Genomic DNA, 14,878 nt, shown 5'->3' on the forward strand with positions numbered 1-14,878 from the left:
ATGGGAAAGAGCCTTCCTAGTATGAGACCAGGCTTTCTGAAGGTTGAACCAAGATGTTGTTAAAGGAATTTTTTTTTTTACTAGCCAGATTCCCACTCTGAATAAATTGTTACAGATACTCCAAGGTTCCTCTGTCCCAGTACAATGAATATAGCAATTGTAGCAGTCCTTTATGGGGTCCAAACAAGCCCAGAATAAAGGTACTCTTAAAATTGTGAAGATTTTTTATTGATATATTAATGTAGAGGGATAAAAAATGGATTAAGAGTAAAACACTAACAGAAATCAAATTAGTAACCCCCCAAATGGCTTCTATTTATACAAAATGTAAACATTAGCCCTGGGATTTCTCTCAAGTAGCTGAAAGCCACTAAGGTCTTGTTGGGAACAGACATTTCTCTGTTTCCCCAGAGCCGCCAAGAAGCCTGGAAAATTGTCACATTGAAAAACCCTAGTGCCTATCAGACCAAACTTCAATATACACAAACATGTACCCAAACATGCAAAAACACACCCACTCAAGGGAAGAGTCCACATTAAATTTAAAAGGCAAGAAACATGTCAGTTTTTAAACAAGCAGCTTCAACCCACTTCCCTGATTGTATTTATATTTACCTTGACAGATTACAAAAATATCCACAATATATAAATCCCCTACTTGAACCTGGGGAGGGGGACAAAAAAAAATACATCTGGCTAGAAAAAATGCTGCAATGAGAGGCACCAATTCAAGTCACCAGAAAGCTTGGAGATGGACCTAGGATGAAGCCCTCTTCTGTTCAGAAAACGGAGACTCATAAACTTCCATCGGTGGGCAGGTGCAAACCAGATGCTGGTCACCATAGATGTCATCAATCCGGGCAATTGTGGGCCAGAATTTGCTGTCTGGTTTCACAAAGGGCTGCAATGGACAAGCAAAGCATTTATTGTCCAGCTGTTGGGAGCCAGGCCCTGTGCTGAGCCAGGGGAATACATAGAAAGGCAAGACAGATAAATAAGAGAGGGAACAATGGAGAAAAACTTGTTAATAATTAGGTTCATAAAAGATACTGACTGAACAGATGAAAGGTAGCTTCAGAAGGGAAGGTTCTAGTACATGGGGAGATCTAGTGAGATGGTCTGCAGATGAGCCTTTGAGCTAAATTTTGAAAGAAGACAGAGACTGAAGGAGGAGAAGTCAGCATTCCAGGGATGGAGAATAGCCAGTAATAATAATAATAAATTAAAAAATAAAAACTTTCATAGTGTTTTAAAAATTGCAAACTGCTTTACAAATATTCTCATTTTATCCCCACAAACAATCCTGCTAAGAACCTTAGTGATCTAATTCAACTCCATTATTTTTTTTCTGAGGGACTAAGACCCAGAAAAATTAAATGATTTGCCTTAATTCACACAAGTAATAAATAGAGGACTTAAAATTTTAACTGTGTGTAAATGCCCATCAAGGGCTTTGATGCTTGACTATAACAAAATCAATACCAATGTACCAGGAGAACAGATATTTCCAGAATTTAAAAGTTCACTTTTTTAATTGCCCTCCTGGTGTGTTATTCTGCACGTTGGTCCCAGGGTGACTGCCTACGTAGCCTATTCCTAATCCTTACTTTGAAGGACCTGTGGTTTCAGTATTATAAAGAATTCTTGAACGGAAAGAATTTTGCTAATGCAGATTGACATCTTTTCAGCTTCGTCCCTAGTTACTGGGAGCACTAAGAGAAGATTTTCCTACTCACCCAAGTCGAGGCAAAACTTGGATCCAGATTTTCCTGGTTCTATTATACCTCCTAGCTGCCCCTCATATAAAGGAATGGTCTGCTCATGGAACCAACAGTGAATTTAATTAAAAATGAATAAAAGCAAATGACTAGCCATAATCCATCATGTCCTCTGCCTAGATAGAATGAAACTAAACATACATCTTACCTGTTTGCAAGGAAAATAAACCAAAAATTAATGAAAATCCTGAAATGCCACAGAGCCCCATGATGAATCTAAATTTGAAATAACTCAAAAGAATTACTCTGCCTTGAGCCATCCTCCCTATTAATAATAAACTATAAAATTTCCCTTCTAATCCAGTCAAAGAAGTGACTTTCATTAAACTCAAAAGGTCTCTCCTTATGCCTCTCCTCTCTGCTCATCACCAAAGGAGGGAAAAAAACACTGATCACCTTGGCTCGAGATTTCTAGAGAAAAAATTTGTATCATGCTTCACCTAATTTCTAGACTAGGAAAAAACCACAGGTCTCTGAAGTATTTACTACATACATGTCCATAGAGAGTATAACTAATTTTATTTCTGTGAAATAATGTTAGGGACCCTAGGTTTGTTAAACCTAACTGGGCCATTGTTATGATCATTCTCCTTCAGGCTTTTCTTCCTTCTCTTCCCAAAACTGTCCATCAAAACACCAACCCTGCTCCAAGCCCTACTCTAAAGGCAATGACAAGGTCTCTTCCATCCCCATGCTTCCTCCCACTCTACATCTCAACTCAACTCACTTTGTTCTGTACCTCTCCATGTTGCTTTAAAGGATCAATGCAAATCTTTGACCTGTTCTATGAGTCTGTACTATTTCTAACAAATTGTGTATGCTCTATTACTGAGTTCACAATTCTGAGAAGGAAGAAGCATATAATGAGGCAGAAAGACAATATGGAACCATTGGACCCGGTTTTGAGTCACAGTTCTATGACTTGATAGTTGTAAGACCCCTGGCAAATCAAGGCCTCATTTAATTTTTACATCTTTGAAAATGAGGGGCTTAAACTAAAGGAATTTGAAATTCCCTTACATGTTTCACCCATAGATAAATTCCTTGGGGGCAAACACTACTTGTATTTAGTCTTTATAGCTATCACTTAGCATCCAAGTAGTTTAATTTGTTGAACTGAATTAAATTCTATGAAATTCTGGCTTATGAGGAATAAAGGGAAAGGAAAAAATAAGCCTTTATATAGCACCTTTGCATGTTACTGTTTACTCTTTTTGTCATGTCTGACTCTTCATGACCCCACTTAGGGTTTTCTTGGCAAAGTTACTGGAGTGGTTTGTCATTTCCTTCTACAGGTCATTTTAAAAGGTGAGGAAATAAGAGGCTCACAGGATTAAGAGATTTGGCCAGATCTCTGAGGTACCACTTCATATCTCTTAGACTGACCACTAAGACCAGAAGAGACAATGATTAATGCTGGAAGGGATGTGGGAAATCTGGGACACTATTACATTGTTGGTAGAACTGTGAACTCATCCAACCTTTCTGAAGAGCAATTTGGAATTATGCCCAAAGGGCAATAAAAATGCCCTTTGATCCAACAATACCACTACTGGGTCTATACCCTGAAGAGAACATGAAAAAAGGGTAAAAATATCACTTGTACAAAAATATTCATAGTAGCCCTGTTTGTGGTGGCAAAGAATTGGAAATTGAGTGAATGTCCATCTATTAGGGAATGGATGAACAAATTGTGGTATATGTATGTTATGGAACACTGTTCGATTAGAACCAGGAGGGATGGGAATTCAGAGAAGCCTGGAATGATCTGCATAAACTGATGCTGAGCAAGATGAGCAGAACTAGAAGAACATCGTACACCCTAACAGCAACATGGGGGTGATGATCAATCTTGATGGACTTGCCCATTCCATCAGTGCAACAATCAGGCACAATTTGGGGGTATCTGCGTTAGAGAATTGTATCCAAATTATATCCAGAGAGGGAATTGTGGAGTTTGAACAAAGACCATTTTTTTAAAAAAAAATGTATCTTATTATGTAATTTTGCTATCTCTTATACTTTATTTTTTCTTGAGGATATGAGTTCTCTCTCAACACATTCAATTTTAATCAGTGTATAGCATGGAAATGATATAAAGACTATCAGACTGCCTTCTGTGGGGGTGGGGGGAAGGGAAGTGAGATTGGGGGAAAAATTGTAAAATTAAAAAAACAATAAAAAAATAAAATTAAAAAAAGAGATTTGGCCAGGGTCACACAGCTAGTAAGTGTCTGAGATCAAATATGAATTCAAATCATCTTCCTAACTTCAGCCTGGCACTCTATTTACTGATGCTATTTTATTACCATTAAGTGACTTGCCCAGGATCACAGAACTCACAAGTATTCTCTATTCAGCATTCATCAAGCTCATTCAAGATGGTTCCTGTTTGCCCTTAAATCCAAGCATGAGATTTTTTCTTCTACTTAAGAAACTAGAAAAGCAGACAAATGTGCTGCAATGTAAATAGGGCTCAATTTGGAGGATGAGGATCTGGGTGGAATTGTGGTTCTGCCATTTACTACCTGTGCTACTCATCTTGGACTCCGCCCTTCCTCACTCCTGGCATCAGTTTCCTTTTCTATAAAATGTGGAAGTTGTACTAACTGGTATCTAAACTTCCTTCCATCTCCAGGTTCATGATCCTATGATGTCTAAGATCCCTTCATTGACTGATCCCATGCAGTTACATCTCAGTAGTATACACCATCAACATCCCCAACATTAAAGAATTACTTACTAGATATATTTTTGAATATACAAGTCCTTTTCCTCTTTTATCTCTTTAGGATATAGACCTAATAGCGGTATTGCTGGATCAAAGGATATGTACAGTTTAATCACTTTTGGAATATAGTTCCAGATTACTTTCCAGAATGGTTAATCCAGTTCCACATTAATATATTAGTGTTCATAGTTTCCCACAACCTTATCAGTATTTATCATTTTCCCTTTTTGTCTACTTTACCAATGTGATAGGTGTGAGGCAGAATCTCAGAATTGTTTTAATTTGCATTTCTCCAACAGAATTTCTTCTCTTATCATTCAATCTTATCAGTTATTTTAATTTGCATCTCATTATGTGCAAGGTAGAGCATTTTTTCAAATGATTATGTCATTTTTCAAATGACAGACAGTTGATGGATTTAAGATGCAGAATGATATGTACATCTTTGGACATAACCAATATAGGAAATTGTTTTACTTGGCCAAAACAATAGTCTTGTACTTTTCCAAAGGTGGGGGGGAGCAGGAATGGGGCAGGATTGTAAAGGAGAGAATGTGAGAAAAGTAGATATTTTGCTCATTGAAAAAAGATCAATTTTTTCTTTTAGTTTTTACAAGGCAATGGGGTTAAATGGCTTGCCTAAGGCCACACAGCTAGGTAATTATTGTCTGAGGTCAAATTTGAACTCAGGTCCTCCTGACTCCAGGGCCAGTGCTCTATCCACTGCACCACCTAGCTGCCTCTTAAATTTTATTTTTAAATAATTTTTAAATAATTACTCACTGGGTTCAAATCTGATCTCAGATACTTAATAATTACCTAGCTGTGTGGCCTTGGGCAAGCCACTTAACCCCATTGCCTTGAAAAATCTAAAAAAAAAATAAAAAATAAAAAAATAATTACTCACTAGTGGGAAAGCCGCAACTTCTCTGGAGTAGGGCCGATTCCAATTTGAGGAGGTAATACAAGTCAAGGAGTGTGGAGACATCTAATACCAGGAACACAAAGAAGAAAGTACTTAGAGAAGTTATTTCCAAAGAATACTGATTCTCCTCATTCCTCCTTTCTTTTCACACTGTAAAGTATCTCAAAGCAGCATTGCTACAAAATTCTTTGATTCCCATATTTTTTAAAACTCACTTCAAAACTCGAAAGAACAATAAATATCCAGCAAGATAGAGGGGAAAGCCCCCCCCCCCCACTGGGATACAAAACCCCACTTTGAAAAAAGTTCCCATTAGCCTTTGGCCAAGCACAAGTTTCCAAAGGCAGTCATGGTATAAGGAGCAGAGCATCGGATTTGAAGTAAAAAAAAAAACCTAAGAATTAAAATTCTGACTTTTGCACTTGGACAAGTCTTTTTCCCTCTTCTGGCCTCAGTTTCCTCATTTGAAAAAAGAGAGTTTTGAGCTAGATGACCCCAAACAGCTTTTTAATATATTATTCTATGATCTCCTCTTCTACACTACCTGAGTGACCTTGGACAACTTGTGTCACCTTTCCAAGCCTGTTTCTTTTTTTTTAATCAAATTTATCAAATTTTTTATCAAATAAGAATCCTAACATCTACTTCATTCATAATCATAAGTTTCTAAGGCAGGATTCCAGTCCAGGTCATCTAATTTCAAAATCAATGCTCTACCCAATATAGCATGTGTCTACTTGGCAGGCTGGTATGGCTAGACCCAATACTTATTTACCTTCAGTGGATTAACCCTTGAGTCCATACGACCTTCCTCGATGTCAGCAATTTCTTGTCGGATACTGATCATAGCATCACAAAACCTGTCCAATTCAGCCTTATCTTCAGACTCTGTGGGCTCAACCATAAGAGTCCCAGCCACTGGCCAGGACATGGTGGGAGCATGGAATCCTAGAAATAAAAGCAAGAAAGCCAACATCTCTAAGTGTTTCAGTTCAACAAGGGAGTAGGACGCTCATCTCTATGATACATTCTACTTTAGACACGTTAGGATATTACAACTCAACTCTTCCTAAATGTGTGGAAACACTCCTCAAAAACTGATTACAGTTCCCAAAAGTATTGGCAAGTAGAATATGTCTATACCATGTCACTGAGTGAAAAAGATTAATTAAGAAGTGATGGAGGGGAAAAAAAGACAACTTACAATCATAACAAAAAATATTTTCAAGAGCAAGAATGTACTTTTACTAAACTGCATAAATGAGGGAAATCAGGGAATATCTTAGCGTGGTTCAAGCTAATGGTTGGTTGTCTAAGGGTTATTTACTTAATATAGGAATTAATTCCCTGTGCAAAGAGTTTGACACACCTGTCACTCATTGACATCAGGTAGAAGACAGAGGGTGGGAGGGCTTGCCTTTATTAGTATCCCAGAATTTTAAGATTTGAATGTATTATGGCACAATGACAATGTTTAAATTTTCATTTTCCAGATTATACAAAAATGATTAACAGTTATCTATGGGGCTACCTATCAAACAAAACAAAGTTCTCCCTCATTTTCTCTTTCTAGTAAGTGAAATGTCCTTGAGGGAAAAAAAAAGTAGACCATCGTGAAACAAATGTTTAAGTTCAAAATAAATGTATGTATATATCCACACTTAAATATAGCCTTGGTTGGGGGGGGGGGGGAATAAACAGTACACAGCAGAGAACAAAGAAACAATGATGGACAATTTTGATGATAATTTGTGGTATTTATTATATAGACTTTCTTGAAATGGAAATTTTTGCTTCATATTATGAATTCTCTCATATGTTTTGCTGCACACAGGACAATGTTTTTTTTTCTTATTTTGTATTTTATGTTTTAAAAAAGATAAGGATATTTTAACTATTTTGTGTATTTCCAAATTGGTTATATATCATTCCACAACTCCTCCAAGATCAACTCTTGCCATTTTTTCATCTCTGACAATTTGTAGGATGTGTGGGGAAATCTCAATATTGTTTTGATTTGAATTTGTTATATTTAGTGGTTTGGAGCATTCTTTCTCATGTTTATGAATATTCTGTAATTCTTTTGAAAAAATATCTGTTCATATCCTTTGACTACTTATCTATTGGGAAATGACTATTAGTCTTATATATGTTTATTAATTGTTTATGGTACCTATCTTTATTATTGGTACCTATTTTATTATGGTACCTATCTACCAACTTAGCCTGGCCTTTTTGGTTTATACCAGAGATGATACTGTTAGGAAAACAAGATAATTTAATGGCAAAACCATAGGATTTGGAGTCAAGGAAACTTAAATTCAAAACCCACCTCACACACTCACTACTTCTGTGACATTAGATAATTCATTTACTCTCTCTGATCCTAATTTTTCCCATCTGTAAAATGGGAATAATAATATCACATACTTCCTCAGGTTATTGTGACAACCAAATGAATAAATGTTAAAGTACTATAAAACATCCAAAATGGTGCTTTAGGATGGATTCTTCTCTGGTACAAATTAAGCATCATACCAATCTTTATACTTACTAAAAATTTAAAAAAGCTAAATTTGAAGAGTATATTGGAAAACTACTCACCATAACCTTTTTTTGAAAACAGTTTTTTGTTTTAATTTTTAAAATTATTTATTTACTTATTGCAAGTATTTTTAACCTTGTTTTATAAATGAGGAAACTGATGCTCAGAGAGGAGTGTGACCTAAGGTCTACTCACCATAATCTTGAAGCCTCTTGGCAACATCCACAGCTTCAATATTTGCAGATTTTTTGAAGGGTCTTGTGTCCAAAATAAATTCATGAGCCACATAACCTGTGGAGAAACATGGGTCATTCCAAAATTGTTTTATGAAAATAAATAAAGCTTGGCCTTAACTTGACACAGCAAATCTTTTTTGCTGAAACAGAACCTTTTTTGCTATAACAAAACTTTACCAATTGAATTTTAGGCTAGTGAGTCAACAATTATTTACTAATTGGTTAAGTTCCTACTTTTCACCAAACTCTGTGTTCAGAAATGGGAATACAGAAAAGGCAAAAGAAGATAATTCTTGCTGTCAAAGAGCTCACAGTACTTTGGGAGAGACAACAAGAAAACAAATATGAACAAATAAAATATCAGAATAAAAATGGAGATAATCAGTAAAGGAGTATCAGGAAGAGATGAAGAAGAAACTATATTCCCTTGACAAAATCCTCATCCACAATATGGAAAGCAGCAACAGTGTTATCTGAACTGATGCAAGTAGAAACCCAGTACCTACCATAGTTTCTGCTAAGATTCTCTTTGTTCCAGACCCTGGTAGACAAAACATTGCCTACAGATGACCATTCTGTCACATATGTGCTCACCTATATAATCACTTCCTTATAGGATTCCTCAAAGGCACTTTTTAAATTTAGAAAAAACTTGGAAATAAGTTGACTTTCAAAAGTTACCAATAGGAAAATTCAATAGTCATTGGAGCATAAAATTTAGCGCTAGAAGGGAACTTGGGTATCACTTAGTTCAACACCTTTATTTATAAAAAGTAGGAAACTTAGAATGAGAAAAGGGAAGCAAATTATCAAAAATTACCCAGGATCAGGGTGGCTAAGTGGCACAGTGGATAAAGCACCAGCCCTGGAGTCAGGAGTGCCTGGGTTCAAATCAGGTCTCAGACACTTAATAATTACCTAGCTGTGTGGCCTTGGGCAAGCCACTTGACCCCATTGCCTTGCAAAAAAAAAATACCCAGGATCCATACCCAAATCCTGACTTCTAAGACAGTGATGGCTTAATTATTGCAGTAACAGGTCATCTTCCTATTGCTCTATGCTTTATTCCCTTTCTAATCATTTTTATGTAATCATTGAACTGGTTGCATCTCAACCATTACAGGATTCAACTCCTCAAAAGTGGTTTCCCACAATCACACAGATTGCATGGAGAGGAGCTAGGATTGGAACTCATGTCTTTTTTTTTTAGGTTTTTGCAAGGCAAATGGGGTTAAGTGGCTTGCCCAAGGCCACACTGCTAGGTAATTATTAAGTGTCTGAGACCAGATTTGAACCCAGGTACTCCTGACTCCAAGGCCAGTGGGAACCCATGTCTTCTCATTCCAAGACTAGTTGCCCTTTCTGTTGTAACACAGAGGACCCATCCTTACTATATGCTGTGGTTTAGGAAAAGAAAGGGAACAAGAATTTTTAAAGTACCTACTATTTGCCAGGCACTGTAATACTAAGAGCTTTATAGATATCACCTTATTTGATCCTCACCCTAATTCTGGGAGGCAGGTACTATTATCCCCATTTTACAATTAGGGAAACTGAAGCAGAGATTAAAGGACTTGCCTCTGGTCACATAGCTAGTAAATCAGCTCTAACTGATTATAGGCCCAGAGCTCTATCCACTATACCACCAAGCTGTCTCTCTTGGAAAACAAAAGAGTAGAAAGGGATATTGATGAGGCCAAACCCACGGATTCAGCCCTGATAGAGGTTAATTAGCTTTGCTCAAGTCCATGGCCACTGATTGCATCATTAACACAGCTGGGAGCTCCTAGTTTCAGTACAGACTGTGCAAACACAAATCCATTACCATTCATGGAAAAACAAATGCAGAGTCAAAGGGTAGTAGGCTGGAATTATTGCATTTAGATATAGGATATTTAGGTAAAAGTACAGCAGTTATAAAAGTAAAATAATTTTTATTAAAGTCTTCCAAAAAGAGGCTCAGCAAAACTGACAGAACTTCCCAATCAAATGCTATATCCCAGAGACTAGAGTATATCCTTGTTAGCTGGCATTGCCAACCTTTGGCTTTACTTGATGATAAAGCAAAATAGAAGGGTCTTCTCAATTCCTAAGGGAGGCTATGACCCTGACCTTCAGTCATCAGAAAATCCTTGAAAATATTGTTCTGAAGAAATATTCCTGAAAATGAATGGGTACGAAAGAATAGGCAGCTCTGGGTTCAAATCTCAGCTTTTCCATTTAATACATGGAGAATTTTAGAGAAGTCATTTTCCTCCTCCAGTCCTCAGTTTCCTGATCTGTAAGTGAAGACATTTGACCAGAAGGCCTGTAATGTCTCCTCCAAATCTCTAAGTGTTCTAAGATCCCATCAATGTGATTCTGATGAAAGGAAGGAGGCAGTGCCCATTATTCAATGGATCTACAGGAAGGTTCCTTAAAAGCACAACTGCTTGTTTATAAGCATTCAGAAATAACTACAAATTACAACTGATTTTTAAAAAAAATATATTCAATCAGACTGACATATTGTGAAACTAGAATGCCAACTAATCTTTGAACAGTCTTAAAATAATCTAATGCTAAAAGGGTGGCTAGGAGTAGGAAGTGAAAATAGAAATATATAATAAGGAGAAAAAAAATTCAGATAAGCACTTGGGACTTCCACAACACATTCAGGACTGAAGAATCTGCACCTTCCCATCATTTTCCCCAACCCTGGGACACCAGCGTCCATGTTCACCACTTCTCCAAGCCCATGCCTGTTACTTCCTATGTCCCAAAAAGTAAATCTACATCCCTTGATCTGGGAATATGCCCTCCTTCAGTACTTAGGGAGAGCATGAGAACTTGTCCTTGCAGTCTGGCCAAGGGCTAGTCCTCTAGACAAAGTTCATTAAGAGCTGAACTCAACCTGGTTTTGCTCATATTCATCCTCCTCTGTTCTCAGAACCCAGCACCAAGAATTCTGGAAAGAATGGAATCTTCCAAATGAGACTCAGATGTGACTTTCAGAAATCCACATTCTGAAGTCTTCACGTTCCAATTACTACAGAATGACAGTTCCTGTCTCTCCTTATTCCATAGACTATGAAAAGGAAAATAAAAATTAGGTGGTCTTTTGGTGCTCCCTACATAGGGATTCTTTCTTAAAATTAATAATAATTGAGTTCAAATCCTGAATTAGATACATACTGGCTCTGGGAGCCTGGGCAGGTAACTTGATCTTCCTCAGTCATCTGAGTGGCCTGAGATCAAAAAGACTCATCTTGCTGAGTTCAAATCCATCCTCAGATATTTACCTGCTATGTGACCCTGGGCAAATCACTTAACCCTGTTTGCCTCAGTTTCCTCATCTGTAAAAAGAGCTGGAGAAGGAAATGGCAAAACATTCCAGTATCTTGTCCAAGAACACTCCAACTTGAGTCATAAAGACTCACAAAGTCACTTCACAACTAAAGTGATTGAACAACAAAACAGGGTTGTGTGTTGCTAAAATGATATATTTGTAAAGTGCTTTGCAAATTTTAAAGTACCATGTGAATAATCAGCAAACATTCATTAATTCTCTCATATGGCTAAACTCAAAAATGCTCCTAAACACTTGGCTAGATCACTCCAGAGGCTTCTAGCCCAGCCAAAGGAAGATATATAGCTATATAGGTATATACCAGATAGGTACAAGGTGTATTTGGACAGCAAGGCACAAACATCTGAGATGAGAGGGGACAAGGCATCAGGATGTTTTTGGAGGAAGGCATAATAGTGTCTAGGAATCTGAATTATCTCATCATTATCCTCACTCCTAAGAAACTAGTCATAGGGGATCAGGAAGGTCTTCGTATTTGGTTCTAGATGTAATAGGGAGCCACTAAAGTTTATTGAGTAGAGGGGTGACATGGGCAAACTCAGGAGCCTGGAGGATGGATGGGAGTGCAGTCAGAACAATTAGTAGGCTATTGCAGTGGTCCAGGTACAAGGTGATGAGGAACTGAATAGAGAGCTGAGGATGGATGTAGAAACTATTGGGGTAGAAACAACAAGAAGAAAAGATTGGTATTATATTCAGACATGTGGTCTGGTCTGTCAGGTACAGACAACTTACAGCAGAAAGTTTATTGATTGGGGTTGGCAGGATTTCATTTGAACGAGGATGTTGTTCAATCACAGAAACATCTTAGAAAACCATGGTCTGAACTGCTGGTCAAAGGTTCCTTTTCTAGGTTAAAACTAAGGAGGATATGTATATAGGATGATAGAGGCAGTCAGTCAATAATTATCTACTATATACTAGACATTGTACTAAGCACTGAAGAAAAGATCAGAAAGGAAAAAAAACCAATCAGATATATACTACAAACTCCTTGCCATAATCATCTTCTAAGGACTAAGACCTCTGGGTCTTTCCCTTACTACATGAGAAAAATTTCAAGATAGCATGAAATAAAAAATCCTCCACAATATACTGTAATGGGAAAAAAATGCTAGTTTTGAGTCAGAGGACCTAGGTTTCCATGTGATCTTAGGTAAGTAATTTTACTTCTCTGGGCCTCAGTTTCCCCATCAGTAAAATGTTGGAGTTTCACAAAATGATCTGTAAGTTTCTTTCCGCTCAAAATCCTATGTTCCTATGAGCTTAAGGTCTTCTGGCAACAAAGGACTTATTACTCCAGCTCAGCTACTTAGTCCTATGGGCTCTAATAAGGACTTTAGAGAAGAGGTATTCCCTGACATGAATAAAACCTCTCCATTTGACCAAAAGTTAATAGTAAGCACTTCATAAGCATTTCTCACTAGGTAATACAGTGGCTAGAGTGTCAGGCCTAACATCAGAAAGACTCATCTTCATGACTTCAAAATCTGACCTCAGGCCCTTAGTAGCTGTGTGACTCTGGACAATCCTTTGGATTTCAGTGGCCAAGGACTTGTTTAAAGAATAACTTTAAAAACATATTTTGACAGTTGTTTCTTTAGTTTCCTTTATAATTCTTTGTAGGTTTTTTTATCCATTTAAATTATACTGAGAAGGGGTCTTCAGCACTCTGCCCAAGGGGTCCAAGCATAAAAAGATCAAGAACCCTTGTCTTCAGCTGCTATATGTACATAGCCCTTAGTATCCTATCAGGAGAGAAAGGTAACAAAATCACTTAAAGAACCTGAATTTTCAGATCATTGAGTTTGACCAGCCTAAAGAAAACATCAGGGGCTTTTCTTCTTGTCTTTCCTTGATTTTTGTCCGGAGACCCAGAGGCTATTTTTGTTAGGATGGGCACAAATTAAGAAATTCAACAATGTATACAACAGCAGAACTCAAACAAAACCCCGACCTACTAGAAACACAGATAGAAAAGATAGCTAGGATTCACAGAAAGTTGTGTTTGCTATTTAAAACTTGTAGATGCCCGTAGGAAGTTTTTAAGATGTCTCCTTTCACTTGATGCATTCAACTACCTCCTCTTTCAAACACTATCCCTATAAAATTCTGTTTTCTTCCTCATGCCATAGCTTGCTGAAAACCTGGCAGACCTGCATTCACCTGACAAAAGATATATAATAAACACTTAATAATAAGGGCAGCAAGGTGGTACAATGGAGAGCACCAAGCCTGGAGTCAAGAAGAATCATCGTCATGAGTTCACATCTGGCCTTAGACACTAACTGCATGACCCTGGGTAAGTCAGTTAACTCTGCTTCCCTCAGTTTCCTCATCTGTAAAATGAACCAGAGAAGGAAATGGCAAACCATTCTAGCATCTTTGCAAAAAAAAAAAACCCAAATGGGGGGTCACAAAGAGTCAAATAGGTTTAAAAATGACCAAACAGCAACAACAAAGTATGTAGTAAGTGCTTATTGGCTGACTAGCTGAAGAGTTGTGTCAGTTTACAAAAGTCCAGCTAGGATTTCATTAAAATATTATTAACTTCTATTTTGCTATGCACAATGAAGAATAATCTCCTATATAGCAAGTAAATGTGATTAAAACTAAGAAAGCTACCAAGGCTCTAACAAAAACTAAGTCTTATGTAACATAAATTTTATTATGCATTTTGAAATATTTTTCTGATAACACATTTGCCCCAAACAATATATTTATTAAGAACTTATTTTTGTCCTCTGGAGGTAACCTCATATTTATAATTTCTCATGCTCTGAACTGTTGAGGCTTAAATGGTTTAATTAAAAAGCATACTAATCAAGCCAAACATGAGAGACTTTTAGTTTCTTGAACATTTAGGGCTGAGCAATGAAATCTGTAATCACTAATTCATTTCTGTTCCATATTAAAAATTCTATTAATTATTCTAAACTGGCATAAAATGCTGCCAACTCACCCCTTCTCTGCCCTGCCTAGGGGAGAAATACTACTATTAATCAAATACTTGGTTAATATGTCCTGTTTTTTTTCTCATTGGAATGCCTTCCTCCCTTGAACCTCTGACATTTTCCTTTCTGCTCCAACTGCAGCTACATCTCCCACAATTACTTTAACAGGTTATTTTGCCTCAAACTGAGACCATTCTATGCAAATTCCCTCGATTTTCCTCTTTCATTCCCCAAAACCTCTCTGCATCACTGGAGGATTCAGAGAAGCAAAAAGAAATAAAATAAAATCATCTCTCCTGGATATCCTTTCTTCTTACAAAACCTAAGTCTTTAACCTATATTCTTGACCCCACTGTTTGC

The 14,878-nt window shown here is 37.1% G+C and overlaps 1 protein-coding gene across 1 annotated transcript in view; it reads right to left on the reverse strand.

Annotated features, from left to right (window-relative positions):
• Positions 1-212: 212 nt before the first annotated feature.
• GLDC (glycine decarboxylase) overlaps positions 213-14,878 on the reverse strand; it is a 111,124-nt gene continuing 96,458 nt past the window's right edge. The window contains exons 22-25 of the mRNA XM_074197491.1: positions 8,175-8,270; positions 6,210-6,382; positions 5,417-5,497; positions 213-901 (exon numbers count right to left, since the gene is read on the reverse strand). Coding sequence (XP_074053592.1) covers positions 758-901; positions 5,417-5,497; positions 6,210-6,382; positions 8,175-8,270 — 494 coding nt within the window. The 3' untranslated portion in view covers positions 213-757. The remainder of the gene's footprint in view (positions 902-5,416; positions 5,498-6,209; positions 6,383-8,174; positions 8,271-14,878) is intronic.

The sequence above is a fragment of the Macrotis lagotis genome, chromosome 8, assembly GCF_037893015.1.
Source record: "Macrotis lagotis isolate mMagLag1 chromosome 8, bilby.v1.9.chrom.fasta, whole genome shotgun sequence".
Classification (NCBI taxonomy): domain Eukaryota; kingdom Metazoa; phylum Chordata; class Mammalia; order Peramelemorphia; family Peramelidae; genus Macrotis; species Macrotis lagotis.